We start from the raw sequence: 11103 nt of genomic DNA, 5'->3' as shown, positions 1-11103 counted from the left end.
ATGAAATTGCTTAAAAGCCAAATCAAGATCTTCTACTGATCTTGCTTCAAGAACAGGCAGCTCCACATTAGTCTCTTTTTTTATCCCTGTATCTTCTGGTACCATTGCAGATTCAGTATGGGTGACATGAGATCCCTCTGGTAAAACCATTTCCCCAACAATGAAGTCCTCAACTGTGTCCAATTCAGAGAGTATAGCTTCATTTCTTTAATCTCATTGACTTCACTATAATTTTCTTCATCAACACGAGGGGCATATACTTCCACATAACTGAAGTGTTTGTCGGGGCCCTCTCTTTCAATTTCTTTTAAGATCTCCCTCCTCAAATCTTCTTGATCTGTTGGCAGCGTATGTTCGGGACTCTCAGAAGGCAAAGAAGTAGATTCTGAAGTCATGGAAGAGAAATTTATTGAATGCTTGTCCTCAGAATCATGATCTTCATGCATATGAAAGTCATTGTTGACATCATTTGCTTCCCTTCTAGACTCGGTTGCAATTATAGAAGGTTCCTAAATCAGAGCGGTAAGAGTTAGTTCCGAGGTCAACATTTTAGTATAATTCGGATATGTGAAAACATAAAATTTGAGATGCTTGGCATGAAATGAAAAGAAATGCAGGTGAAAGAAAGAGTATAAAATAATTCACCTCCCGAGAAAATTCAAATATATCCAAGGAAATTTGCTCATACACAATGCACTGAATCATCTAAAATGCGGTATTTAATCATACATGCTGTGGCAATATTTCCGACTAGGTAAATCTCTCATTGCAGTGAAATATTAATTTTCAGTAATACGAGTATCAAATAATCCATGATTAGCTACTTCAATATCATTATTTGACACAAAAATAATATTGTTGTTTTCAACTCGACTCTTTTTCTTCTTCTGGTACATACGGTATTAAAGATTATACAGTCATCAATCCCACAGTAAAAAAGAGGGGGTGAAGATGAAGAAGAATAGGACGGAAGATCATTTCACTCCCACCGGAATCTGAGCTAGCAAAGAGAAAAAATCATAACAAGAGGGTCTTATCTAGGGAGACCAACATAAGCACTAGTATTGAATAAATTAAATAAATTATTGAAGACAAAATATACAAAACAATTGATAATATTATTCTTCAAAGAAGTATGACAATTCCTTGGGCAAAGGAAATTTAAACAGATAGAAGTGATTGAATAACTTACCTCAAGCTGCTTATCATGTTCATCATCGGGCAGTTCATCTTCATCGAACAACTGCAGCTGTTTCTTTGATTCTGATGAAGGGTTTTCACTAGAAGAAATGTCTTGATAACAAGAGAGTGAAGGAATTCCCTCCACACTCATCTCGGAGTCGGGAGCTGTACCAGTCTTTGAAACAGAAAATGGTGAATGGATTTGATCCATTTCAGATTTCTTTTCATTCTCCTTCCTGAGGTTAGCCTCTGATGGGTGAACTTGTTGAACTTGAGCCACGACTATGTACCCTGGTTCCTCTGCTGTGGATGAAATTACATCATTGGAATGCATATGCTGGTATGTCAAAGCCATTGAAGACAACTCCTCGCCTTTATCATGGTGACCATCAACATCAAGATTTAAATCGAAGTTCGACAAATGCATTTGATTGCACTGAGTCTGGATGAGTTCATCTTGCTCAAACAGAGAGTCTTCCTTTTCAACTATATGCCTAGTCACCGTTTCAGCCTCCAAGGATTCATCAGGGTGCATCTCATGTTCTTGTTCTTCAGGTGAAGGATCCACCACTCCACTCATTCCTTTGTTAACAGCAAGAGTAATCTCTGCACCAATGCTCAATAAGTCCACCTGGTTCTTCTGGAAAGAGCTTTCTTCCTTATTTGGCACATCTTCCTCTAAGCTCTCATCCGAAGATGAGCATGCCCCTCTTGAAACATATTCAACAACAGACTCATGCACCGTTGATACATTATGGTCAGAAGAAGTGGCAGAAACCCCTGTTGAACCATTAAAAGTAACATCATGCTCACTAATCTCTAGCAGATCTCGTGCCTTCTGTTCATTTACATTAAGTAAATCTGAGGAGCAGGCATGAATCTCATGGAAACTAGAAGTATCCTGCTCAGCCATTTCAGAATGTGCTTCACATTTCTTATCAATAGATTCAACCAACATTGAGGGTGAACCCATTTCAGATATCTCAGCTTGTGTGTCAGAAGCGACAGACAAAACTGAGAGGAACATCTCAACTGATGGGGGGTGAAAACTAGAATAAAAAATGGGCTCTGTGTGTTGATTATCACCCAGTACCCCACTTGTACAATGGAACTCTGATTCCTCAAACGATGGTTGTTTAGAGATGTCAGATTCATTAAGTTCATGATCTCTGGGTTCAAAACCTGCAAATTTGTCTCCCCTGATATCTTTTCATCAATTTCTGATAATGATGACAAACTTGATCTACTGTTATCCTCCTCCTCACCTGGTTTAGTTCTGGAATGAATTTCGGTTGCATTGAATTCCACATGAGTAATTTCTGGAGCTCCATCTCCCAATGTTATCTCAACCACATCATGCGGAATATCTCTATTCTCAACTTGGTCAACATCCACAGACTCAACTTCGTCAGCAGAATGACTCTCTTGTTCACCATCGCCAGAAGCGAGATCTTCATTCGATATCAGTTCAGTTTCTAGAGAAGCATCTTGCTTATTTGGTTTGTTGTCCACCTCATCCACAACTGAACTCACTGACTCAGAATCAGGAACGGAGCTCAACTTTGACTCGCTAACTTCACTAGACTGCCTCTGGAATAAGGAAGGGCTTGCTCCTTTCGATAGTAATTGCTCTGGAACAAAATAATGTTTCCACTTAAGCTCTTGCCGGGGAACACCTAAAGAAGATGATCCAACATTATAGCTTTCATGTCTGCAGAAGAAGGCATCTCTTTGGGAAACAGTTCCCCTTTGATTAAAATCTGAAAACTCTTCATGGAAATTGTCTCCTTTCGAGTCATAAGGAAGATCAAAAGGGTTTCTTCGGGGCTGCCAATTGGATGGAGCTGACCCAGGAATGGGAGGTAACCCGAGGTCGCCGTGGGAATCATATGGAAGGTCAAAAGGGTTACCTCCTGAGGTTGAAATTGGTGCCAAGTTTAATGGAATATCAGCACCATCTAAGTCTATTAGATTCATCTCGGCCATCAATCTCATACTTTTCCGGGCTCTTCTCCTTGCCATAAGTTTATCCAATTGTAGGTTTCTTTCAACCTCTAAAGTCCCTAAATCCATGAGATTCTTCTGATCATCCTCTGTCCATTTAATCGCAGATTTACTTTCATCCTCTTTATCTCCCTTTGCTCCTACTCCCACCTCATCATTATCTCCCTCTCCCTCATTTTTCTAATTCATCTGACTCAACACTTTCATCATTACTACTACCATGAGAACTCTCTGAGGCAGCATCCGAACCATCACAAGACAAACGAGCATCAGACTTATATGTGCCAGTGAAGCATCAGGAGAGGAACTCTCAGCAACATCAGAACCAGAATCTGAAGATTCTTCATCGTCGTTGTCATCTTCATCATCATTGTCATTACCACCATCACCAGCATCCTCATCACCCGCAACACCTTGCCAAGAAAACGCCAAAGAAGAATCCAGTTCACCACCCCTTGGACGATCAATGATATCAGATGTGAGTTTACCATCAACCAATTCAACATTCCCATCTCCCACTTCATCTGCCAAAAGATGTTGACTCTCCTCAGCCTCCCTCATGCTTGACAGCCGTCCACTCTCTAGCATCTCCCCCCGAATTTCAGTTATTTTCTCCAGCAAAGAATGACTCAACAGTCCCTCAACCTCATCAATCACCCCATTCTCACAATGAATATCCCTAGAATCCAAATCATCATTGACTAACGGTGTATAAAGAACCGAACCATCACCTTCCCCAACTCCATTGACCTGATTATCGACTAAAGTCACTTTCTCATCGACATTCTCTACTATATCCCGCCCCTTCTCTACATGTCTTTGTACAACAAAACCATCATCAGTAAAATCACTTTTGACAACAGTATCATCCTCCGCAGCCCTAGTTTTCAATGGTGAAACTTCAGGAGTATCATTCTCTTCTTCTTGTTCACCCATTTCAGTATGTTTGGTGACCCGAAACTCAAAGGGTACCAAGCAAGACAACAGTGCAAACCAAAACAGGAGACGCAGTAACCATAAAGGAAAACAACAATGGAAATGATGTATACAAAAATATTAAAAAGAAAGCCAAACCAAGCAAAAACGGATGATTACAAACAAAACTACGACATGTTTTAACTGACATCAACATAAATTTCCTAACTTTAACTCCAAAGTCCATTCTTTCAAGCCCCATCTCTCTCTCTCTATATGTATATATATAAATTTATTTCTTCTTAATTTCCAATCTGTTTAAAAAGAAAAAAAATAGCAAATTAAAAACAAAACAAACCATCAGATCCAAAGGAAGCAAATTCATCACAAAAGTTAAGTGTGACTCACCTTAGAGCTAGAAAAATGAAACAGAGCAACTAAATAAAGATCAACCCAAATGCTGAAAAAACAGCAATTAAGAGTTTTTCAGCAGTAAAGAGAAATTTAAAGCAAAGGTGAAAATTTCTCAATGACATAAAAACTAAAACTTTCAAGAAAGATATAACAAACCCAGCCTGGAAAAACTCAGAAAACCAAGGTCTTTGAAGTTTGAGAAATTGAAACCAATGGGATTTTCAAAATGGGTTAAACACAAAGCGATCGGCAGTTAAAACCAAAGAAAACAATGGTATCCTCTGCCCGGGGGGGGGGGGGTCAGCTTTTCGTGCTTTGTTTTTTCACTTTCTTTCTGGCTTACTTTTTGATGCCTTAGCAAAACAGCGAAGAAGTTGTTGGCAAGAGTTTGATTCACTTTTTCTGAAATTCAATTTTTTTTTTATACAAACAGACTTTGAATCAGCAAAGAGAGTTATCGCAATCCAGTAAGCGAGAGAGTATCTTCTCATAACTTGGCCACCCTTTCAATTCTGCCCATAATTTGTACCCAACAAAACATACGAGTCAAATTGTGTACATACCCAATGTGTTACAACTATTGTAACAGATCAAGTATCTTTAGGAAAACATTTGTAGTACCCTTCTGTCTGGGTGTTTACAATTTTTCCCAAATATAATTCATACATTTGTAACGATCACGACGAAAAAATATTTATCTAAAGATTATAGTAGATTTATTTTCTAAATTAAATAACCATCTTAAAAAAATAATACGAGAACCACATTAATTTTTTTAAAAAAGTACATGGACTTATGAAAAATTTTGCCTATATTTTTTATAGTTTTAATATGTTGTAAAAGAACCTGGTAAATATTGACAAAAGTACAAACATTCAACCGACCATTTGTTTTGTATTATTAGGGATGTTCGAACTTTTTTAATCGTTAACCGAATTGAAATTTATTTGAAAATTATTAATTGAATCGAATAAATTTCGGTTAATTAGGTCAAATTTTGAATTAAATAAAAAATTTAAAATTTTTTAATTTATATAACAATTGAATATTTTTTAATTCAAAAAAAACATTTTGCAATTAATTTAAATAATATCTAGATTTTTTAATTAATTAATATTGATTTAGGTTTAAAAGTTATTGAATCTTAAATTATTAATTGGGTTTTAAATGGTTTAGGCTGAGCATATATGTTATATATAATATATTTAAAATTTAATTTCGGTTAATTCAGTTAATTAACTGATTTCGAATCGAATTAACCATTAACCGAATTTTCAAAAAATTATTAATCGTTCTCTGACCGAACTAATTCGGTGGCCGACCGAATTAACCGAACTAATTCGATTCGATCAGTTAATTCGATTAAAACCGAAAAATGTATTATTTTCTTTCCTGCAAGATAGAATATACTAATTAGTTTATTTATTTCCGATGCCGGCCCAGCCAAAGTAGTCTCACTTGTTTATTTAGTCTTTCTCTATTTAATTAATTAAGTGAGCAAAGGAAAATAAAATATTGACTCATTCTTACATAGGAAATTGAAATATCATTTTCATGGTCAAGTATAATTTTGAAATTTTAAAATAATTTTGTATTAATATTTCATAACAAAAATATTTTATAATTAAATAAAGAATCATATAAATTTATATCTGAACACATTATTTATCATTTTCAATGATAACAATCTTCATTAACATAATTCAATTTTTAATAATAGTAAGTGAACTTAATTTGTTTTCCACTATTGAATTTAACTCGGCTACCGCTTTGTTATCAGAGATTTAACTGTTACAGTGATTGTAATTACGAAATCTTAATTTGTTTTTGGATAAACATTTCACATCAGTATTTATGTCGACATTTTCTATTGACAACAACCGTATCGAAAACAAGTTAAATTTTTGATTGCTCATTAATCCGTTGGTTACATTGAAAGATTGAAGCCATTCTCACTATCTGCATATGAAATTTGATTGCTCAAAATGTTAAAAGATTAATGGAATTAACTCCAAACTGGATTTGAACGTACCACTAAGAAGCTCGAGACCGGATCGAATCTTTCCGTCAACTTGCTTGTTGTACTTGTTCCTCGACGGCTGATAATCTGCCTTCATTCGAGGCGTTAGAATCACGATCTAAATCCATCGCCTCTCGTTGTGATTCTGACAAACTTGATGAAGGATAAGAATATGGCGATGAACAACCGGAGCGAACATAATTCAACCTTTTGACATCCTCCTCCTTCATCTGTTGCGCGTATGCTTTGTAATTGAATCCGGCTGCGCTTCTCCCACCAAATGCAACATCCAGTACATTCAAATCAAAAATTTCTTCAACAACTGTCATGCTCTTTGGATCATCGGAGTAGACAAATTTCATTTTCTTGTGTGTCTTAGGCTCAAGGAATGGCTTTACCATCTGTCACGGAGTTTCAAACCACATCAATATCATGTAAACCAATGAGCATCACAAAGAGAGTTTCAACTATGTTGTTTTTCCTCAATTTACACAACACAGGGATTTCTAAGCACACTTCTATCTCATATGTATGGTATATCTGAGGGGTATAATCGAACTGATCGAGTTCAAGCTATAAGAAGCTCGACTTGAAATTCAAAGCTCAAAACTTGGCTTGAGCTCAGTTGAGTTTCACTTTGAAAGATTGATCTCAATTTGAGATAAAGGTTGAACTGTTCAAGCTTTCTTGATTAGTCTCGTTTCGATTCCCATGCTTGACTTCAAAGTCAAAAACTCAAAGTTTGAACTGAAAATTCTCAATACTAATTCAAAAAGAAAAAGATCAACCAGGCTTGTGAGCTAGTCGAGTCGATCATTATGGTACTGAAATTCAGTTCGTTCGACAGCTCGAGCTTGCTCGGACAATAACCGAGTCAAATTCACGTACCCAATGAGCTTGCAAGCACAAGCGTCTAATTTACAGCTTTTGTCTTGCTAATCTTCAACATACAAGTGCATACGTAGTGGCTAGTGTGCATATCATTTAAATGATAATTATAAAACTACAGAAATATGCATATTTGGATTGAAAAACTACAAAGTTGTTGGAATTTTTTTGTTTGAAATGAAGAGTAAGAAAGTAACAACATACCGTCCAGAAAGATTCAAATATTTTTGGTGGATTATAGAGGATTCCTATGCCGAGTCTCTCTGGATAGTGTTCCTGCAAGATATTAGCAGTTTCCTTTGTCACCTTAACCGATATGCTTGCCATTGTCCACCCTTGGAAATCAACAAGCCAAACCATCTGCTCTTGATTTCGAGCCATATTCATTATGGCATTTTCTATGCAATAAACCAAGTATTTGATCTGCCCCGTTGGTGAGTTTGTATTCTGAAAAGGGAGAACTTGTCCAAATTCGTGATGATAATCATCACAACATAAAAAAAAGTAGAATAGCAACGTATGAAAAGCTAGATAATTCATTGAGTTAATACCTGGAGACCGGGTCTCATGACAAGAACAGGCCTCCCAAGTTTGTCGCAGTAATTTGCTCTGTAAATTTTCCCTGTCTCGGCTTCTTGAGCAATATCTTCCTATAGGCAAAAGAAAATGTTAGTCTCAGCGAGATAATGATGTGTGCCAAACTTCACACTAAGAGTCAAGAGGGAAAGTATGGCTAACAAAAAGCTCAATCTCACAAAAAACCATTAATTATAGTTATCAAGAGATCCATTTCTGAAACTACTCTAACGTCAACCCGCAGACTGAGGCAGTTGAACAGATCAAACAAACCTGTTTAATCTCTAACAATAACTTAATTAGTAAAGTGCGGTAGTGTGTGACTTTGCAGATGTTTACGAAATTCATTGCAAAAATGTTCGGTTGGAAGGAATAGGATACAAACCCATCGGATTGCCTCTGGCTTGTATTGAAGTCTCCAATTCAACGTTTCATTTAACATTTTGCTTGCCTTCTTTGTACTCCAGTTCCTTGCTTTGAGGAATCTTAATATTGATGCTTCCGAACAAAGTTCTGGTAGTTTGTCATCTACTGGGCCAATTAGTTTCCTAACATCATCAATCTGAAGTGACGGGAATCAATTATTAGGAGAATAGTCAGTTCAATTAAAATTCTGCAATCAACCATTTCGGTGATAATAAAGTATAAGATGATATAAATTATGTTCTTTTAATTCGGGTTAGAATAAGAAACAAAATTATGATCACAGCTTTTGAAACATCGGGGTGCACTGTTTTGGTTTACAGCGTCATGCAAAAGCTGGTGAGAATACGTAAGCACTTATCTCTGCAACTCCAACTTATATCTGACATGTACTAACCCAATTGATGTTTACATAACTATCTAGTGGGAAAAGACTTAAGACACCGTCATTATACAATCACCAGTTCAGTTGTCACTGATGTTTGTTTTGCTTCCATCATCATCATCATATTATGATTCTTTACCCCATTAGGAAACATAAACGATGGATTGAAACTAATACTAGCATAAAAAGCCATGAATTGAGTGATTTAAATTTTCTGTTCTTTAGGCTTTCCATATGATAAGAATATGTTGTGACATCTATAATTTGTGTTGGATCCAAGAGATGTATTCTTATTTTAAGGCTCCATTGTTTTTGACAACTAAGGGCAGCAACATAGCTGTATATGTGTCCAATATCTGTATCCGACACATATCTTAACATGGATATAGGGATGTGATACTCCAAAAACTCTCTAGATAAATGGGACCTAAGAATAATGTTGGACATATCTGTCATACATACTCATGTTCAACACTCGCATCTTAGTCCAATTAATATAGCATAGAAGTACTACTCTGTATCTCAAATCATTTGAAACTATGTGCATTAACAAAGGCATGCTATGTTGATTTCATAGTGTTTTTTCTATAAAAAAATTCACCCTTTTTTTGGAATAATAACTTGATTCGCCCAGTTTTCGTTTCCATTGCTATAGAACCTCTAAAGCACAGAGATATTAGACAGCTACATGGATTGTTTCACGGTTAGCTTAAAGCCTCTATGGACTAGAAATGATCATTAGTTCATGAAATCAAATGCATAAGAAAATTTCTTATTGCTTTCTGTTCTGAACCCTGCCTGAGATAATAGCAGAAGACAAGTCCATCGATATCACTAGAAGCACATGGAAGGCTTCATTTTCTTATCAATAGTAGCTCAATGATAAAGCAAAAGTTATAATATGGTTACTCATCCAGTGACACTATTAAATCAATCCACAATATAGTCGATTTAGTTCTGAGAATTTTGCAATTAAAATGTACCTTTGCTTGTTGTTCGACAGGGGGCAAAGACTTGTCGCTAGCTCCTCGTTTCAATTGTATAGATGACATTTTCGAAGTTAACAAAGCTCAGCTGGTCAAAATGGCAGAATTGGACCTATAGGTCCATGAATGAAGTATATATTGAAAACGGTGGCATGCGGCATTCGGAAAGAACCCAAATTGAATGATAACAAAAAGACCAGTGAATGTCATAACTGAATCATTGTGTACTCTAATAGCAGATATCGAAGAGTAATTAATGATAACAAAAAGAAAATCATATATTCTGAGTCGTAAGATGATAAAATTAAATACAACAAAATAAATAGATATTCTTTCCTTCAAGAATTGTCAAATTGAATGATGTCAAGTGTCAACCTTTTCAACTATTTAATCAATATGAAAATTTTCAAAATTTTCCATAAAATGTTGTAATTTGGATACCATTATGATTCTTCAATGAAAAAGGAATGAAATTCAACAGCATTCCGGAAAAAGTACAGCGAAATATGATCTGATCATAAACAAATCATAGGAAACTAAAAGCTTTTTGAACCAGAAATTCACCTTCTGAAGCCTGTTCCTTAGCAAACTGGACTTATTTGATCAATGAATTTGGCAACATAAATAATCATTACTGCACCTAAAAGAACCCACATCAAAAACAAAACGTTCAAGGAATAAATAAAAAAATTAAACCCAGAAATTATATCCAATGAATCAAAACAATCTTCCAGAAACCACGGAGGAAAAAATGGATGAAACAGTTGGAACCCATTTGAGATAAGAACGAGAGGAAACAGCTGAGAAGATCAAAACCAAAGAAAAACATAAGAAGCTTACCTTTATGGAAACTGGAAAATTGTTCGTGGGAGAAGATTTGTGATTTACTTTTGTATTGAAGAAAAAAATATGAATAAAAAATGGGGAGGGGGTAATGGCTATGGATTTTGATCATATGGCGAAGAGGTGCGGTTGGGGTGGAGTGCTACGTGGCGCACTGGCCCTTGGCTTACGGCCGAGATTCGAGAGGGCCATGACGTTGGACCAAAGCGAGCCGTTGTACTTCTACGAGTACTGCACGTGTATGTGCTTTCTTTTGGCCATGCATGCATGCAATGCAATTTCAATTTCTATAAACATCGCATTAGTTATTTCGATGGAGGTTCTCACTGAATGTGAGGCGCCTAAAATAGGGTAATAAGCCGCGTGATCGATAAAAAATTATAAATTAAAAACGTTATTTATAATGTTATAACGTATAAGTTGAAATTGGAAACGTTATTATTAGAGTGTTATGTAACAGTTAGTTT

At 35.9% G+C, this 11103-nt stretch overlaps 2 protein-coding genes across 2 annotated transcripts; both read right to left on the bottom strand.

The window, feature by feature from the left end:
• Positions 1 to 4122, bottom strand: LOC120129239. The gene is made up of 4 exons (XM_039146797.1): positions 3451 to 4122; positions 2448 to 3366; positions 1193 to 2388; positions 1 to 509 (listed from the first exon to the last, which is right to left on the bottom strand). The coding sequence occupies exons 1-4, from the start codon at positions 4120 to 4122 to the stop codon at positions 81 to 83; spliced, it is 3216 nt and encodes a 1071-aa protein (XP_039002728.1). The 3' UTR covers positions 1 to 80.
• A 2434-nt stretch (positions 4123 to 6556) lies between these two features.
• On the bottom strand, positions 6557 to 9877 carry LOC120129178 (phosphatidylinositol transfer protein 3-like). The gene is made up of 5 exons (XM_039146754.1): positions 9791 to 9877; positions 8385 to 8561; positions 7975 to 8073; positions 7628 to 7870; positions 6557 to 6936 (listed from the first exon to the last, which is right to left on the bottom strand). Exons 1-5 carry the CDS (start codon positions 9857 to 9859, stop codon positions 6583 to 6585), a joined length of 942 nt encoding a protein of 313 aa, XP_039002685.1. The 5' UTR covers positions 9860 to 9877; the 3' UTR covers positions 6557 to 6582.
• Between the last annotated feature and the right edge of the window lie 1226 nt (positions 9878 to 11103).

The sequence above is a fragment of the Hibiscus syriacus genome, unplaced genomic scaffold, assembly GCF_006381635.1.
Source record: "Hibiscus syriacus cultivar Baekdansim isolate YM2019G1 unplaced genomic scaffold, ASM638163v2 tig00110483_pilon, whole genome shotgun sequence".
Lineage (NCBI taxonomy): Eukaryota > Viridiplantae > Streptophyta > Magnoliopsida > Malvales > Malvaceae > Hibiscus > Hibiscus syriacus.
The sequence above is the reverse complement of the archived record's forward strand: the minus strand, read 5'-3'. Positions and strand labels throughout refer to the sequence as shown.